The sequence below is a fragment of the Rhinatrema bivittatum genome, chromosome 3, assembly GCF_901001135.1.
Source record: "Rhinatrema bivittatum chromosome 3, aRhiBiv1.1, whole genome shotgun sequence".
NCBI classification, from domain to species: Eukaryota; Metazoa; Chordata; class Amphibia; order Gymnophiona; family Rhinatrematidae; genus Rhinatrema; species Rhinatrema bivittatum.
Genome location: NC_042617.1, coordinates 242,712,093 through 242,731,964, shown reverse-complemented (window position 1 = coordinate 242,731,964; position 19,872 = coordinate 242,712,093). Strand labels below are relative to the sequence as shown.

General features: G+C 43.5%; 1 protein-coding gene across 4 annotated transcripts in view; it reads right to left on the bottom strand.

Moving 5' to 3' along the window:
- The window catches only part of SOS1 (SOS Ras/Rac guanine nucleotide exchange factor 1), a 1,044,495-nt gene that overhangs the window by 755,319 nt on the left and 269,304 nt on the right, over window positions 1-19,872 (bottom strand). For all 4 annotated transcript variants that reach the window (XM_029594364.1, XM_029594368.1, XM_029594365.1 and 1 more), the window contains one exon: window positions 7,372-7,503. In XM_029594364.1, the coding sequence (XP_029450224.1) occupies window positions 7,372-7,503 (132 nt within the window). The remainder of the gene's footprint in view (window positions 1-7,371; window positions 7,504-19,872) is intronic.

Here is a 19,872-nt window from a genome sequence, read left to right as displayed (position 1 = left end):
GTCCTCTTGGTCACTGCTGACACCGCTGAATCCACCTTGGGCACCTTGATAAGATCCAAAAAATCCTCAGGGAGCGGGTATAGCTTTTCCATGGCGCGTGTGACCTTCAAGGACGCCTCGGGAGTGTCCCACTCCCTGGTGAGAAGCTGTAGGAAGGACTCATGGATAGGGAAAGCCCTTGCCCTAGGACGGAGGGCGGCAAGTACTGGATCCCCTTTGCGAGAAGAGGTGGCGACGGCAGGAGCCACAGGGATCGGCAAATCTGGAGGTGGGTCGAGGTCCAGCTCAATAATATGGTGGATGAGTTCATCCAGCTCTTTTTTTTGAAAAATCCGTAGGGCTCGAGAGTCGTCCCCCTCCGTATGTCCATCCGGATGCGCCTCCGGGGGTTCCGGGGGAGTCGTCTCTCACCGGCGAAGCCGCCCCCGTGGTACGGCGGGGAGGCACGGGAGAGGGACTCGGCAGGGATCCAGGCGTAACGGGCGAGGCGGTGAGACCAACAGCAAGTTTAGGAACCTTGGGGGGAGGGGCCCCCAGGGGATTCGGCGCCTGTGCTCCCATACCCTGCAAATAAGCCATGTGCATTGCCAGAATAAAATCAGGTGAGAAGAACGGGGAGCTGATTGGAATCCCTGGGGGGGGGGGGGGGGGACCATCCTGGTAGCCCCGGTCGGGCAAACCCCCCGCCGAGGGCAAAGCCTGTTGAGAGCCAGTGCAACCAATCCTGTCTGCATCTGGGAGCGAGTCCGTCTCACGCTGTCCCCCTAAAATGGCCGCCGTTCCCGCCAAAGGCGGCATCGTGGCCGGCCCGCGCCGCCCGGGCTGAGGAGGAGGCAGGTCCGAAATCACACCGGAGGACTGCAGGGTGCCTTCCCCGTCGGGGAAGCACCGCTCACAAAGCCCCTCCCTCAGAAATTGATTCCCCGGTTCACCGCAGGCCTCACCTTGAGGACCGCAGCATGTCAGCACCAGGAAAAAAGCCTCGGGGGGGGGGGCAAAAATGAGATAGTGCCGCGGGGGGGCCTGGAATGGCCCTAACATCCCATCGAAGGGGTCCAGGAACTGCGGGGGGAAACCCCCGTTTCAGTTGAGCACACACCCACGGGCGGAGCTTGCGAACCGCGGGACCCACAAACCACACGTGGAGCGGCCGGAACCACCGGCATCCACAGGGCACCACCAAAAAGAAGCGAACCTGTGGAGAAAGAAACTCAAAAAACGTCCACTTACCCCAACGGAAGAGGAAAGGAGTACAGAATAGAGAAGGCAGCGCCAGACACACGCCTCCTCAAAAATTGAAAAGTCTTTTTTTTTTTTTAATTTTAAGGATCCAAAATGAAGAGAAACATAAGACAGGGAAATACTGTGGAGAAAAAGAAAGAAATAACCAAAAATGAAGAAACCCTGTCAATCTGGGGGGGCTTGTGGATCCCCCTGCTCACATCTGCTTGAGTCAGAAGAATAATGAGCTCCAGCAGAGGGTGCACTACTCTATATGCTGACGCTCTCAAACTCTGTTCTGACTCCATCTGCTGGTCGGGGGATATAACCCACTGTCTGGACTGATCCAGGTACGTACAGGGAAAGATGCTGCCACCAAGGGAAAGGAAAAGAAGGTGACACCACCAGGGAGAATGGATGGAGAGGTAAAGAGGTGCTGATGCCTGGAGGGGGGGGTGGAGGAAGGAAGAGGGATGGGAAAAGAAGGTGATGGTGCCAGGGGTAGGGTGAAAGAAAAGGAAGAGTGATAATATTAGAGGTAGATGGAGAGGAAACAATGCCACCAGAAATAGGGGGAGAGGAAAGAGAAGATGATGGTGATGGTGTACTAGGATGAAGTGAACGCTTTGCCGGGTATGCCACGATACAAAAAAAGGTTGGGAATCACATAAAAGTGACAAAGAAGTGATGGCAGAAGACGACCAAATGGCCCATCCAGTCTGCCCAGCAAGCTTTCACACCTATTTGTTTTCATAATCTGTTACTCTGACCGCTGAGGTCAGGGCCCTTATTGGTAACTTTTTGGTTCCAATTCCCTTCCACCCCCACCATCGATGCAGACAGCAGTGCTGGAGCTGCATCTAAGTGAAGTATCTAGCTAATTGGTTTGGGGTAGTAACTGCCGTAATAAGCAAGCTACTCCCGTTTGTTTACCCTGCATGTGCAATTCAGCCATTGTTGGTTGTCTGAATAAAAATCCTCTTTACTTAATTCACTCTGTTGCTGAAGCAGTGAGCTGCGCTGGATAGTTATTCCAAGTCATGCTTAACTGATTTGGGGTAGTAACCGCCGTAACAAGCCAGCTACTCCCATGCTTGTTTACCCAGACTATGTAATTCATTCCTTGTTGGTTGATGCTGAATATAAATCATCTTTTCTTCATTTTCCCTGCCGCTGAAGGAGAGAGCTATGCTGGATGTGCATTGAAAGTGAAGTATCAGGCTTATTTGATTTGGGGTAGTAACTGCCGTAACAAGCCAGCTACTCCCCTGCTTTTTTGTGAATGCAAATCCTTTTTTCCACATTTCCTCTTGCCGTTGAAGCATAGAGCAATATTGGAGTCGCATTAAATGTGTGTATGTTTATTGAATAAGGATATTAATTTCCAGGTAGTAGCCGTCATTCCCGCAAGCAAGCCACCCCTTGCCTCTTCTCTTCATTCACATCCTCTAGATATTAAGGATAAACAGTGTTTATCCCACGCCCCTTTGAAATCCTTCACAGTTTTGGTCTTCACCACTTCCTCCGGAAGGGCATTCCAGGCATCCACCACCCTCTCCGTGAAGAAATACTTCCTGACATTGGTTCTGAGTCTTCCTCCCTGAAGTTTTAAATCGTGACCCCTGGTTCTGCTGATTTTTTTGCAACGGAAAAGGTTTGTCATTGTCTTTGGATCATTAAAACCTTTGAAGTATCTGAAAGTCTGAATCATATCACCCATGCTCCTCCTTTCCTCCAGGGTGTACATATTTAGATTCTTCAATCTCTCCTCATAAGTCATTCGATGAAGATCCTCCACCTTTTTGGTCGCCCTTCTCTGGACCGCCTCCATCCTGTCTCTGTCCCTTCGGAGATACGGTCTCCAGAACTGAACACAGTTGAGGCCTCACCAAGGACCTGTACAAGGGGATTATCACTTCCCTTTTCTTGCTCGATATTCCTCTCTCTAAGCAGCCCAGCATTCTTCTGGCTTTAGCTATCGCCTTGTCACACTGTTTTGCCGACTTCAGATCATTAGAGACTATCACCCCAAGGTCTCTCTCCTGCTCCGTATATATCAGCCCTACTCCCCCCATCGAATACAGTTCTTTCAGATTTCCACACCCCATGTGCATGACGCTGCACTTCTTAGCATTGAATCTCAGCTGCCATATCTTTGACCACTCTTCCAGCTTCCTTAAATCCAGTCTCCTTCTCTCCACTCCTTCCGGCATGTCCACTCTGTTGCAGATCTTAGTGTCATCTGCAAAAAGACAAACCTTACCTTCTATCCCGTCCACAATGTCGCTCACAAAGATATTGAACAGGACCGGTCCCAACACCGATCCCTGCAGCACTCTGCTCAACACCGCTCTCTTCAGAGTAAGTTTCATTTACCATCACACATTGTTTTCTGTCCTTCAACCAGTTTGCAATCCAGGTCACCACCTCGGCACTCACTCCTAAACTTATTTTATTCACCAGTCTCCTGTGCGAGACTGTATCAAAAGCCTTGCTGAAATCTAAGTAGATGACATCGAGCGCTCTTCCTTGATCCAATTCCTTAGTTACCCAGTCAAAAAAGTCAATCAGATTTGTCTGACAGGATCTTCCCCTGGTGAATCCATGCTGCCTCTGGTTCAGCAATTCTCGCAACTGTAGATAGTTCACTATTCTTTCTTTCAACAGTTATTCCATTACTTTTCCCACCACCAAGGTGAGGCTGACCGGTCTGTAGTTACCAGCCTCTTATCTGTTCCCACTCTTGTGAAGCGGGACCACCACCACTCTTCTCCAATCACTCGGCACCACTCCCTTTTCTAGGGATCTATTGAACAGGTCACACAGCGGACTCGCCAGCACATCTCTAAGCTCCCTCAGTATCCTGGGATGAACCTCATCAGGCCCCTTGGCTTTGTCCACTTTCACTTTCCCCAGCTCTTCCCATACATTCTCTACTGTACATGAAGTTACATCTACTCCATTCCCCTCCAGTTTCTTGTTAACTAGCGACGGTCCATCTCCAGGGTCCTCTTTAGTGAACACCGAACTGAAGTATTTGTTTAATATTTCTGCCATTTCTTCGTCTCCACACATTGATTCTTTTCATCTTTCAATTTCATTATACCACTTTGGACTTTTCTCCTTTCACTGATGTATCTGAAAAATGTTGTATCACCTCTCTTTACCTCTTCTGCTTGACTTTTTGTCATCTTGATTACTTTCTTCGTCAGCCTCAGTTCTACCAGATTTTCTTCCTTGTGCTCCTCCCTTTGGGATCTTTTATATTTCTTGAACGCTGTTCTAGCCTTTATTTTGTCAGCCACCTCCTTTGAGAAGCAAATAGAAAAGTAAAGAAAAGCAAAAGAAAAATGAAACCTAACATATAGATTAGTTGCCTTGATAATTGCTCCTTTTAGATTGGTCCACTGTTGATCCACATCTCTCTCTTTCCCCCAGCCTTTTAGTTCTTCCTCCAGGTACTTCCCCATTTCACCAAAGTCTGTGTTTTTGAACTGCAAAACCCGGGTCTTTGTGCTTCTTTTCCATATCCTTTTTGTGATATTAAACCAAACCGTTTGATGATCACTGCTTCTGAGGTGGGCGCCCACCTGGACATCAGAGACATTATCTCCATGAGTGAGCACTAAGTCGAGTATAGCTCCTTCTCTCGTGGGTTCCATTACCATTTGTTTGAACTAAGCTAGTAGCAGGGCCTCCACTATTTCTCTACTATTATTAGATTCTGCAGATGGAATTCCCCATCTACATCAGGCATTTTAAAAGTCTCCAACGATCACCACTTCTCCCTTCTTTCCTATGTTTTGGATGTTTTCAATCAGATCTCTGTCCAGTTCTTCCTTTTGGTTTGGAGGCCTGTAAACCACTCCAATAAAAATGGATGCCCCATCTTTTTTTAGGTCGGCCAATAGTGCTTCTTCATTGCCCTATCTTCCTTGCAGCTCAGATGCTTGGATATTGTTTCTCCACCGAAATTAAAAAAACTGGTGAGGTATGTTCTATGCCGTATACCATAGGAGTTGGTTTCTTCATTTCTAGCCCACTCTAAGGCCCCTGAAGAAGAGTTTCTCGAAACACCAGCGGTGTCTTTCCATGTGTGTTTAAGTACAGCATATTACGTGCTTTAAAACAAAAGGACTCTCAAAAAATCAAACAAAAAAAAGAGAAATTGGGATACCCTATGATTATTCTAATGAGCGCTTGCACATAAATCAAAGTGCTTAAGAGATTTGAAACACCGGTTTGGGTGTATATGTATAGTCACTCACTTATGAGGGCAAATCCGTCCTACTATTGATCACGTTGCTGTATGTGATTTTTTTTTATATAGTGTTGGATATTGTTTCTGACAAAGAGCCACTCCTCCCCCTTTCCTATCCTCTCTGTCCTTCCTTAACAAGTTATAGCCTGGTATTGCAGTATCACAGTCATGAGATTCCGTAAACCACGTTTCTGTGACAGCAACAACGTCCAAGTTTGCCTCCACCATTAGGGCTTGCAAATCTGAAATTTTATTGCCCAAACTACGAGCATTTGTGCTCATAGCTTTCCAGCTTTCTTTGTTCAGTTTACTGCTGTGCCTGGACTCTTTTTGTGACCTCTGAGTTTTGTTATCCACTTTTCCCTTTGCATTTGTGCAAGGGGAAAGATTAGTGCCTTTGATTGAATCATCCATCTCAGTGAGCTTTTTTTCTTTGGTTTCTGATCTGGAATTTCTGTAAGCATTGGGATTCTTCTCTCTTTTCAGATAACACTTCAATCTTTTTTTCAAGAATTTATTCAGTATTTAATACAGAGAAGGAATTTTGTACTTGTTGCACTTGATACAGTGTGTCTCTGGATCACAGGTCTAATTCTTCCAGAGCCCACTGTAGTACTGTTTTTTGAGTTCCTTAATGTCCTGTGTGAGTGGGGGGTGTAGAGTTGTGGGATGCACAGCTGTCAATAACGGGTGTCTGTGGGTCACAGGTCTTATACTTCCTGAGCCCACAGTAAATCTTTTTCCTTGACTTTTGGTTATTCTGTGTTAATGGGTAATTAATTCCTGAATAATGTAAAGTGGCTGGGACTTTCTTTATTGAAGCTAATTCAGCTTTAACTTCAGCCAGTTCCTTTTCCAAGGTAGAGAGTTGTAAACAAATGGGGCAAGCCTTAAGTTTCCATATGATTACCCTCAATATAAATGCTCCATAACAGTTGCAGTGGATAGTCCTCATTTTGGTAAATTTGATGGGTAACAGTTAAGGAATTACCAAATTACCAGCCTATAAAGGTGAGAAATTATGTACGCTGGCAGATTATATCAGAAGCAAAGCCCCAGGGGTGGGAGGGAGTCAGTTACCCTTGGTCAAGGTTGCTCTCAGGACCCTGTATCTGCTACTGCATTTGACAATAGCCTCCTAACAGATTGGCTTACTATGTTAAACTTTCTTACGTAGCTGGACACAAGAAGCTTTAGTATCTCCTGTGTTCTGGCTGAGCAAGCTCTCAAATGATCCAATTGCCCCCCTGCTGGTTCTGTGAGTCTGCTGCCCAAGCTGCTTACAGCAAGGCTATTTCAGTAATGCTTTCAGTTTTGCTTTAAAACTCACTCCACATCATTTTTTGGCCCCAATGTTTATATCTAGACAAACAGTGATTTTTAACAGCTATATGTAGTTAAAGATAGAGATTAAAGTGTAGAATGATTATAGAGACAGGAGTATCTCAACAGGAATTTCTTTTTTTTTGTCTTGAAATAAATTAACCCACAGCAAAATTAATATATAAACTCAATAAGTAAAAGCAGAGAGAGAGAGAGAAATATGAGCACTCTGAAATTAGAAATAAAAATATATGTTAGCGCTCTATAACACAGGTACATCTTGGAAGCAATGGGCTTAAAACTGGGGGTACATGTAAGACACACACTAGAGCAGAGAAATCCTGCTAGAATCAGAGTGAATCTCAGGGGTTCGATATCAGAGGACATCTCATCTAGTCCCCAAAAAGCAGTGGAACCTAACTTGGCCAGGAAATCTTCCTGTGAAGAATGAGAAAAAAATAAGTAGTAAAAATTCTCCCTCCCACCCAACAAGTCTCAAAGAAAACATATGATGCAAAACATTTTGCCTTCTAAAAATTGAGTTGCATATATTTTTCAAGCTTTACCTTTAATAGAGGATGGATTTTGTCAACTGGAAGGGATAAAGGGTTTCTTCTCTTTTTTTTTTCAATTGCAGACTGGGCATCAGCTATTGCCCACTTATCAATTGGATGGGGAAAAGATTTCTGAACACGTTCCTTTAAACAAGGGACAAAAAGCACAAAAAAGAAAAAACAATGCAAATTAAGTAATGGAAACAATCCACAGTTTAAACATCATGTGGAAATAAATTATAAAGTTGCATATAGACATCAGATATCACATTAAGGACATAAGTCAAACAAATTCTGATACAAAGTATGCTTGACTAGAAAACTTCATTTTATGCCACTTAGGTTCCAATCATGCACAAAGCCGCATAAGGGAGAGGGGACAGATTTACTTTTCCAGCTTTTGACACTATTGTGATGACTATGGAAAGTTTTATAAAAGTGGAATTGCTTACTGTATTTTTGGGTTCTCTAACAGCTCAATAAATCATACAAATGGGTGAAGTGACCCAAAGCAGCCAACCAAGCTAACAGTTTTGGAAATTTGGTATTTTTGAGCTACCTACCACATGGCCAGCTGCTGCTCAAAGACCCTGTTCCTCTTGAGCAAATTTTAAAGACAAAACTGAGTGTATAACTCCAAGGGGACACAAGTAGGTTGTATGACTCATTGAACTTACTTTATTAGATAACCCCAATTACAGGAAATTTCACTTTATCTAATAAGCAGCCTCAATGGATGCACATTGATTTATTTTATTTATACTCTGCTTTCAGCACTTCAAAGATGGGGTAACCCAAAGCTAAGAATGTCTTCCAGAGTGCAAAGCACACGGCCATTCAAAATCTGAAAAACATCAGGACGGAAGGAAGAGTGTATTTAGAGAATAATTCAACCAGGTCAAGATATGTAGATATATTTTGAGGCATTAACTGAATTGTATATACACAAACACAATCTGCCAAATAATGTTTTAATCTTTCAATTCTCAAAACAGTGTTGTCATCATTTAATAGTGTTATGAGGAACATAAGAACTTTATTTATTTATTTATTTAGCATTTTTATATGCAGACATTCTCGATACAAATATCAAATCAGGTCGGTTTCCATAAAACAAAACTGTCGCGGTAAGGCGTTACAATAAACGGAGTTTCTGAACATAAGAATATAAATATTAAATAGACAACAGTGACTCATCAAATAACGTGAATATATATAGTAAATAACATGAAATAAAATAGATAGTAGCGTGAATTTATGTAGTAAATCACTAACATGTAATAAAATAAATAATAAAATAGAATATTATAATATATATAGACAACAGTAACTCGTCAAATTACGTGAATACATGTAGAAAATAACTGAAAATAAATGATGTGCTAAGTTGGGAAATACAGTTAACAGAGACCAATGTTTATGGGCCTGGCTATGATTAATGCATGGGCTAAAGAATTAGTTCATCAACAAGGGGGACTTTCAAACCAGGTGGGCTGTCAAATAACGTGGATTCATGTAGAAATAACTAAAAAATAAATGATGTGCTAAATTGGGATGTACAAGTAACAGTGTCCAGAGTTTATGGGCCTAGATATGAGTAGTGCATGAACTAAAGAATTAGTGCATCAACACGGGAGGTTTTCACAAGTGGGTTGTCCAGATGAGGTGTAATCGGGCCTTGAGGAGTTGTGTGCGGTCGTGTAACTTGTGGTGCGGTCATGGAACTTGTAGTGAACTATTTTGCTCTTTGGCCCGTGTCAGAGTGTTCCTGCGATTCTGGAAAGGCTTGCCGGAAGAGCCACGTTTTCAGGTTTTTCTTAAAAGTTATGACAGGTTTCTTGGCGCAGATCCGGTGGTAATGAGTTCCAGAGGGTGGGCCCAGCTGAGGAGAGTGCTCGTTTGGTTAGTGAAGTTTTGATCGGGGGAGCATATAAGGAACCTTTGTAGTTGAATCTGATAGGTCTTTGTGATGTGTGAGGGCGGAGTTGTGAGTTTAGGTTTAGGTGTGCGATGCCCGTAATATCCTTGTGGATCATCGATAATGTCTTGAATGTGATTCTGGCTTTTATGGGTAGCCAGTGAAGACTGTGGAGAATTGGTGTTATGTGGGCTCTTTTACATAGAAACATAGAAATGACGGCAGAAGACGACCAAATGGCCCATCCAGTCTGCCCAGCAAGCTTCACACATTTTTTTCTCTCATACTTATCTGTTTCTCTTAGCTCTTTGTTCTATTCCCCTTCCACCCCAACCATTAATGTAGAGAGCAGTGATGGAGCTGCATCCAAGTGAAATAACTAGCTTGATTAGTTAGGGGTAGTAGGGGTAGTAACCGCCGCGATAAGCAAGCTACACCCATGCTTATTTGTTTTACCTAGACTACGTTGTACAGCCCTTGTTGGTTGTTTTTTCTTCTCCCCTGTCGTTGAAGCAGAGAGCTATGCTGTATATGCATTGAAAGTGAAGTATCAGGCATATTTGGTTTGGGGTAGTAACCGCCGTAACAAGCAGCTACTCCCCTCTTTATGAGTGCAAATCCTTTTTTCCATTTCCTCTTGCTGTTGAAGCTTAGAGCGATGTTGGAGTCACAGTAACCATGTGTATGTTTATTGAATAAGGGTATTGTGTCCAGGCAGTAGCCATCATTCTGGCGAGTCACCCACTCTTCATTGGCGGCCTCTTGACTTTATGGATCCACAGTGTTTATCCCACGCCCCTTTGAAGTCCCTCACAGTTCTGGTCTTCACCACTTCCTTCGGAAGGGCATTCCAGGCATCCACCACCCTCTCCGTGAAGAAATACTTCCTGACACTGGTTCTGAATCTTCCTCCCTGGAGCCTCAAATCGTGACCCCTGGTTCTGCTGATTTTTTTCCTACGGAAAGGTTTTGTCGTTGTTTTTGGATCATTAACACCTTTCAAGTATCTGAAAGTCTGTATCATATCACCTCTGCTCCTCCTTTCCTCCAGGGTGTACATATTTAGATTCTTCAATCTCTCCTCGTACGTCATCCGATGAAGATCCTCCACCTTCCTGGTCGCCCTTCTCTGTACCGCTTCCATCTTGTCTTTGTCTTTTTGTAGATACGGTCTCCAGAACTGAACACAGTACTCCAGGTGAGGCCTCACCAAGGACCTGTACAAGGGAATAATCACTTCCCTTTTCTTACTCGATATTCCTCTCTCTATGCAGCCCAGCATTCTTCTGGCTTTTGCTATCGCCTTGTCGCATTGTTTCGCTGTCTTCACATCATTAGACACTATTACCCCAAGGTCCCTCTCCTGCTCCGTGCACATCAGCCTTCCCCCCCCCCCCATGGAATACAGTTCATTCAGATTTCCACTCCCCATATGCATGACTTTGCACTTCTTGGCATTGAATCTCAGCTGCCATATCTTCGACCACTCTTCCAGTTTCCTTAGATCCCGTCTCATTCTCTCCACTCCTTCCGGCGTGTCCACTCTGTTGCAGATCTTAGTGTCATCCGCAAAAAGACAAACCTTACCTTCTATCCCGTCCGCAATGTCGCTCACAAAGATATTGAACAGGACCGGTCCCAACACCGATCCTTGCGGTACACCACTTAAAACCGCTCTCTCTTCAGAGAAGGTTCCATTTACCATCACACATTGTCTTCTGTCCGTCAACCAATTTGCAATCCAGGTCACCACCTCAGCACTCACTCCCAAGCTTCTCGTTTTATTCACCAGTCTCCTGTGCGGAACCGTATCAAAAGCTTTGCTGAAATCCTAGTATATGATATCGAGCGCTCTTCCTTGATCCAATTCCTTGGTTACCCAGTCAAAAAAGTCAGATTTGTCAGACAGGATCTTCCCCTGGTGAATCCATGCTGCCTCTGGTCCATCAATTCTCCAGACTGTAGATAGTTCACTATTCTCTCTTTCAGCAGTGATTCCATTACTTTTCCCACCACCGAAGTGAGGCTAACCGGTCTGTAGTTGTCTGCCTCCTCCCTGTTCCCACTCTTGTGAAGCGGGACCACCACCGCTCTTCTCCAATCACTCGGCACCACTCCCGTTTCTAGGGATCTATTGAACAGGTCACACAGCGGACCCGCCAGAACATCTCTGAGCTCCCTTAATATCCTTGGGATGAATCCCATCAGGCCCCATTGCTTTGTCCACTTTCAGGTTCTTTAGTTCTTCCCACACATTTTCTACTGTAAAAGGATTTTCATCTATTCCACTTCCCTCCAGTTTCTTGTTGTGTAGAGATGGTCCTTCTCCAGGGTCTTCTTTAGTGAACACAGAGCTGAAGTATTCGTTTAATATTTCTGCCATTTCTTTTCTCTCTCCACACATTGATCATTACCACCTTTCAATTTCACTATACCACTTTGGACCTTTCTCTTTTCGCTGATGTATCTGAAAAATGTTTTGTCACCATTTTTTATCTCCTTGGCAATCCTCTCTTCCGCTTGACTCTTTGCCAACTTGATTAATTTCTTTGTCTCCCTCAGTTGATACAAATATTCTTCTTTGTGCTCCTCCCTTTGGGATCCTTTATATTTCTTGAATGCTGTTCTTTTAGCTTTAATTTTGTCAGCCACCTCCTTTGAGAACCAGATAGGTTTCAGTTTTCTTTTGCTTTTCTTTACATTTCTAACATATAGAGCAGTTGCCTTGGTGATTGCTCCTTTTAGATTGGTCCACTGCTGATCCACATCTCTCTCGTTCTCCCATCCTTTAAGTTCTTCCTCCAGGTAGTTCCCCATTTCCTCAAAGTCTGTGTTTTTGAACTGTAAAACTCGGGTCTTTGTGGTTCTTTTCCCTATTCTTTTATTGATATTAAACCATACCGTTTGATGATCACTGCTGCTGAGGTGGGCGCCCACCTGGACATCTGAGACATTATCTGCATTAGTGAGCACTAAGTCGAGTATAGCTCCTTCTCTCGTGGGTTCCAACACCATTTGTTTGAACAAAGATACTTGCATGGCATCCACTATCGCTCTACTATTTTTAGTTTCTGCAGATGGGATTTTCCAGTCTATATCTGGCATATTAAAGTCACCCACGATCACCACTTCTCCCTTCTTACCTATCTTATGGATGTCTTCAACCAGATCTCTGTCCAGCTCTTCCTTTTGGTTTGGAGGCCTGTAAACCACTCCAATATAAATGGATGCTCCATCATCTGTTTTTAGGTCGACCCATAGAGCTTCTTCAATACCCCAACTTCCTTGTAGCTCAGTTGCTTGGATGTTGTTTCTGACAAAGAGCCACACCTCCCCCATTTCTATCCTCTCTGTCCTTCCTTAAGTTGTAGCCTGGTATTGTTGTATCCCATTCATGAGATTCTGTGAACCATGTTTCTGTGATAGCAACAATGTCCAATTCTGCGTCAGCCATTAGGGCCTGCAGATCTGGGATTTTATTTCCCAAACTATGAGCATTTGTGGTCATAGCCTTCCAGGTACTCTCTTTACAGTTATTGCATTTCCTGTTGGTGAGTAACCTCGCGGCGGCGTTCTGCACCATCTGTAAGGATTTTGTAGCTGTGATCGGTAGACCTAACAGGAGCGAGTTGCAGTAGTCTAATTTGGATAGAATTATAGACTGAACTACTAGACGGAAGTCACTGAAGTGGAGGAGAGGTTTCAGATTTTTGAGCACTTGAAGTTTAAAATAACATTCTTTAGTTGTGTTGGAAACGAAGGATTTAAGGTTAAATTGATTGTCGAGACGCACCCCTAAGTCTCTGATGGAAGGGGAGTGGTTAATGGATGATTTTGCGAATTGTGATGCGCTTTGGGAGTTGATGAGAGTATGGTTTTCGTCTGGTGAGATGAGGATTTCTGTTTTGAGTTGAGTATGAGGTTCAGGCTGGATAACAGAGTGTTGATAGATTGTAAGCAATTGTTCCAATGTGCCCAAGTTTTTTGCAGTGATTCTGTGATGGGAAGGAGTATCTGAATGTCATCAGCGAAAATATAATGCTTTAGCTTAAGGTTGGAGAGTAGGTGGCAGAGTGGAAGCAGGTAGATATTAAAAAGAGTAGGGGAGAGAGATGATCCTTGTGGTACTCCTCGGATTGATTTAATGGGAGGTGATTCTTCGTTATTAATCTTGACTTTATAGAATCTATTCTCCAGAAATGATTGAAACCAGCTATGAGCCTCTCCTTGAATTCCTATATCGGATAGCCGCTCGAGAAGGATGGCATGATTGACTGTGTCGAATGCGGCAGATAGGTCGAGAAGAGCGAGAAGGTATGGTTGTTTTTTTTTCAAGATTGAGGAGGACGGTGTCAGATAGCGATGCCAGTAGGGCTTCTGTGTTTTGCGATTTCCTGAAGCCGAACTGGAAAGGGGAGAGTATATTGCTCTCCTCCAGGTATTCAGACAGTTGCTTATTGACAAATCTTTCCATCACTCTTGAGATAAGGGGAAGGTTGGCGATGGGGCAGAAGTTTGCGGGGTCATCCGTGGAAAGGTTAGGTTTTTTTAATACGGGTTTCAGAATGGCTATTTTGAGTTTATCTGGGACCTTTCCTTGAGTTAAAGAGCAGTTGATGATATCTGCTAGTGCTTTGGAAATGGTGTTAGGAGTCGATAGTAGAAGGTTGGAGGGGTATGGTATCCAGTGGATGAGATGAAGGTTTAAGCTTGTTGAGAATGATTTCAATTTCCAGTAATGATGGGGTCTCGAACGATGATAGGCTGTATTCTTTGTTATGTGATGAGATGCTGGGGGTGTTGCTGTCGGCTGTTGGGTAGAGATTGGCTTAAGGAGGTTGGTGATCTTTTTATCAAAGTAGATTGCTAGTTCCAAAGCTTTATTGGCTGCTTGTTCGTCTGGGATGATGTGTGGAGAGGGTTTTGTTAATGATGATACAAATGAGAATAAGGCTTTGGAGTCAAATGCAAAATTGTGGATTTTTTGCAAAGTCGTCTTTTTTGGCCTTGAGGATGGCTAGTCTGTATGAGTTGAGGTGGGATTTGTAGTTTAGGGTTGTGATGATGGAAGGAGACTTGCGCCAACTGTTTTCTTTTTTCCGAAGTTCTTGTTTAAGGATTTTGAGTGTTGGAGTGTACCATGGATGTCTGTTGGCTTGGGGTGATTTCAAGGATTTGGAGATGGAGGGGCAGGATAGATCTGCGACCTCATTTGTTATCTTGAGCCAGGAGTTGATAGCTGAGGATGCGTCTGAGGTCCAGTCTGTCAAGTTCTTTAGAGAGCAGATTACTGAGACTGTCTATGGAGCAGGGTTTCCTGTATCGTATAGTGGTAGCTGGGTAGATGGGACGAGGCTGGTCTTTGATATGAAGTTCGGCCGAGATGAGGTGATGGTCAGATCATGGGACCGGGACACATTTAGGGTTATTAGTGGAAGTTATGCAGTTGTTGAGAAAGATTAAGTCTAGGGTGTGTCCCGCTTTGTGCGTGGGGTCTTTGACAATCTGATTGAAGCCAAGGTGATTGAGTGCTGTGAGAAGGATGTCGCAGTTATTGGTTGGACGAGCGCTGTTTACATGTATGTTAAAATCTCCCATCAAGATAGCTGGTTTGTCCTGCTTGAAATGTTTTGTTGTGAATTCTATTAATGGTGAGGGGTCTGTGTCTAAGGTTCCTGGAGGTGAGTAGACTAAGGCTATTTGTAGATGGTCCGATTTGAAAAAGGCAATTTCAGTGTTGTTTATAGTGGTAGATAGTTGAGGTGCGAGTCCAAGGCCCTTTTTTGAGGCTAGCAGGATCCCTCCACCCTTTTTTTTGATTCTGGGGATTGAATGAAAGTCGTAGAGGTGATTGGGGAGCTGGTTTAAAAGAACTGTGTCTGTGGGTTTGAGCCATGTTTCAGTAATGGCGCAAATATCGGGGCTATTGTCCGTCAGGTGGTCATTGAGGAGGTGGAGTTTTTTGGTGATTGATTGGGCGTTGAATAGAGTGAGCGTGAATAGTGTTAATCCTAGCATTTGAGATATGGGGGAGATCATAATTGGAATCAATCTCTGGTGTCTGAGACCTAGAATCCTGGGTTTGTTAGATGTGAGTTTGGGAGTGTAAGGGATTGTAGGTATAGGGATAGGGTGCATGTTGAGGTGCTAGTGTGTTGAGTTGTATCCTTGTTGTGAATCGGGAGTTGTGATCTTTATCTGAAATCCGGAGTTGTGGTAGGGGTTACTGGATAACTGGTAGGGCTGTTGGCTTGCTGATAGGGCTGCTGGATGTGAAGAGAAATGTGATGAGTAATGGTAAGATGCGTGGCTGCTGGATGAAGGATGGATGCGTGGTTGCTGGATGAAGGATGGATGCGTAGTTGCTGGATGAAGATTAGATGGGTGTCTGCTGGATAAAGGATGGATGAGTGGCTGCTGGATGATGATTAGATGAGTATCTGCAGAATGAAGATTAGATGATAGGTTGCTTGCTGAAGATTAGACGAGTGGTTTCTGAGTAACTGATGACATCGCTGAAGATAGCTATGTTGATAGTGGGATTATGATACAGGTGATTGCTGGCGCTTGGTGTGATATGTACTGGGAACTGTGGTGAAGGCAAAGGTGTGGCCGTTAGCCTCTGGATGCGTCGTCCTGTCCTTGGATGTTAGTGAGTGAGCGCTAGAGGTATAGTTAGGGATTTTCGCTGGCTGACTTGAAGGGTGTAACCGGCTCTGGGACGCTCCAAGGGGCGCGGCTAAGGGGCAGGCCCCTTAGGTCGCGCCCCTTCGGGCATGCGACGCCGCAGGGCGGCTTCCAAATTTAAAGGGCTTTACAACTGGCCCTGATAGGTTGGCTAACGCTGAAGGGGAGCGGTTAGAGGTGACTCACCGCTGGCGATCGGCGTTTGGCGGCTTCTGGGGAGAGATTCCCTTTCTCCTGTTTCGCTTCCTTTTGCCTCCCCTGCACAGCTCGCTGTGGTCTCAGGCGAGCGGGCTCTGGCCCCGATTGGGCCTCGTGAGCCCCAGCAGAGGAGGAGGTTAGTGGCGCAGCTGAAGCCGGGAGGCGCCAAGAGATCCATCGCATACTTGCCATACTAGGTCAGACCAAGGGTCCAAACCCAATACACCCTGTTTCCAACAGTAGGCAAGCCAGGACTCAAGTACCTGGCAGGATCTCAAGAGGTAGATAAGATTCCATGCTGCTTATCCCAGGAATAAGTGGATTTCTGCAACTCTACCGTTAAACGTCACAAGGGGCGGCAAAGGAAAAAATTTTTAAAAGAATACCTTCTCCCTGGCGCTGCACTCTAAACGGAAAAACTAGCAGGAAGCAAAGGACACCTGAAATCTCACCCAGCACAAAGAAAAAGAAGGATTTGTAGCGTTTTTTTCTCTCTTCTGCACTTCCTGAATCAGGAACGCTAAGCCACGCCCCCTTCAAACGTCACAAGGGGCGGCAAAGAAAATTTTTTTTAAAAGAATGCCTTCTCCCTAGCACCCACACGCCAAGCATCGCAAGCCTAAAGGATGCGACCAAAGGAGCAGGCCCCTTGACGCGCCCCTTTACACAGTCCCTTAAGTAACACCTCATTCACTAAACCTCAAACTAACTTAACATTTTCACAATGCCCCTTGTAAATCAAATTTTAAAAAATACCCATTTTATCTCACAATTATAACACGAAATCAGAGATAAAATATTCAAAATATAGACCACAAAATCTTCTCAAAATTCCCACCTTTCCGATTTCTTACATAGGAAATCTCACACTCATAACACTAATATTAGTAAATGCACAATCCATTTTTTAAAAATTGCCAATTCTCCATGATCTCCTCATTGACTATCACCCATAAATTTGCTGCATCACAGAATCCTGGCTCAAAGATTCTGATATAGTCCTGATAAATCAACTACCCAAAACACTATATGACATCCATTCGCTACCCAGAAAAAAAAAAAAAAAAAAAAGTGGCCTTCTCTTTCTTGCTCCAACGAAATATAAATTCATTTTTCATAATATCAAATCAATCCCTTCACTCGAAATAGCCCTTTATAAATCAAAATACCTACAAATTATTCTACTATACGCCCCAGCTGGTCTCACCACTCATTGAAGCTATTACAAACATCAATATGAATAACCCAACAATAATTTTAGGAGACTTAAATTTACATGTTGATAAATCCCCCCCTTCCAATTCTTGCCAGCTCATACTCAATACTTTGTTAGCAATTGGCTTCAAGCAAATAGTTAAATTACCAACACAAAAATCAGGACATACACTAGACCTTATCTTCATAAATGTCAAGGTTGAAATAAAAAAAACTGCCATTTATTTATTTTATTTATTTAAATTATTTTAATATACCGATGCTCAAGACCAAGTCTTATCGTACCGGTTTACAATGGAACTGGGGGAAACCAATTAACAACTATATAGAAGGTAAAGTTACATTAAACAGGGAGCAAAAACATGGGAGTTGGAAGACAGGAAAGATTTTAAACGAATACAACTGGAGAGTTAAAATAGTCAACGAAAAACAATAGAGTAGCAAGACATACAGGTTGCTGAGTTCTGCTGGAGATTTATCATAGGCAATTATTAACATAATATTTCCTGTGGAAGGAGGAAACATGGGGAGGTAAGTGGGGGGGGGGAGGGGTGGCAGGGCAGGAACCGGAGCGAGGAGGGAGGGAGGAGATAGGGAAAGGATAGGAAGGTGAGAGTCAATGTTGGTTGATAGAGGCTTCTTCAACGGTAAGCTTGTGTGTACAGCCAGGTTTTCAGTTTCTTTCTGAAGGAGAGATGGCATTGTTCCTGGCATATATCTGGGGAAGCGAATTCCAATGGAGCGGACCCGCTGTCGGAAGTGCTCGCTTATGGAGTTGTGGACTGAGGATTTGTTAGGGGGGGGCCTTGAGAGAACCTTTGTAGGTGGATCTGATCGGCCTTGCGGAAGTATGTAGTTCGAGAGGGATGGCGAGTTGGAGTGTGGATTGCTGATAGACAGATTTGTGGATGATGGTGAGAGTCTTGAAGAGTATTCTATATTGGATGGGTAGCCAGTGTAGGATTTTTAGGATTGGTGTGATGTGGTCCTTACAACGTGTGTTTGTAAGGATCCTGGCCGCTGCGTTTTGCAGCATCTGTAGAGGTTTAGTAGAAGAGGCGGGGAGACCGAGTAGTAGAGCGTTGCAATAATTGATCTTTGAAAACAGTATGGCTTGAAGAACTGAACGGAAATCCTGGAAGTGTAAGAGCGGTCTTAGCTGCTTTAGGACCTGTAGCTTAAAGAAGCATTCTTTAGTTGTGGTGTTAATGAACTTTTTGAAATTTATTCTAGAGTCAAGGGTGGCCCCAAGGTCTCTAACCTGGCTTGATAGTGGAATAATAGCGTTGTTGGCAAAGGGGTTGTTATCGCTAGGGGAGATAAACAGGAGTTCTGTTTTGGACCTATTAAGGACCAGGTTGAGACTCGAGAGAAGGAGGTTGATGGCGTGTAAGCAGCTGTTCCAAAAATTTAGAGTAGTGGAGATGGGGTCCGAGATGGGGATTAGGATCTGTACATCGTCCGCGTATATAAAATGGAGATTTGTTGCCTTCAGCAACAAATCTCCTATGGTCTGACCACAAACTTATCAAAACCAAACTTTGTTTAAGCACCTTACATCATGAACATCATGACCAAGTCAAATGTATTGAATTTAACAAACCATGCTCCAGTGATAACTTAACTGAAATATTACCCAAATATATAAATTCATTAGAAAAATCTGACATCAACTCTGCTGTGAATTCTTGGCTCGCCATCACTACAAAAATAGGAAAGAACAGATGCCCAATTATCAAAAAAATAGTTAAACAATCATCTAAATACAAAGCACCATGGTACACTTAACTAAACAAAAAAAATCAAGAAAATATTTAGATCAACTGAAACAAAATGGAGAAAAAACTCAACATATCAATTACAAGATACAAACTGTTCTCTACATTGACAAAACAGATATCAACAAAGCCAAAAGAGATTTCTATGCTGAAAGAATACACAATTACCAATTTAATCCCAGAGAACTCTTCACATACATCAAAGAAATTACTCAACATAGCAAACCCCCTTTACCAAAAGACCAGCAATTAATCACATCTGATGACTTCGCCACTTTCTTCAGAGACTAAATACTCAACCTCATCACGAACATACCAACAATTAATGAAAATACTACATCCCTTCCAAACATACCCAACTCAAAATGGTCACTTTTTGATACTACATCTTCTACTGAAGTTCAAAATATCATCCAAAAAATGAATCCCGCATCACATCCAATTGATGCCATCCCAATAAAAATACTAACCTCAAACATCATCGCTAGGCCAATTGCAAACATAATAAATCTCTCATTAAATGAAGGCATTTTCCCTGACAAATTGAAATGTACTGTGATTAAGCCAACGCTCAAGAAATCTCACCTGGATCAATCTGACATCACCAACTTCAGACCTATTTCCAATCTCCCTTTCATAGCTAAAATACCGTATTTTTCGCTCCATAAGACGCACCTGACCATAAGACGCACCTAGGATTCAGAGGGGGAAAATTAA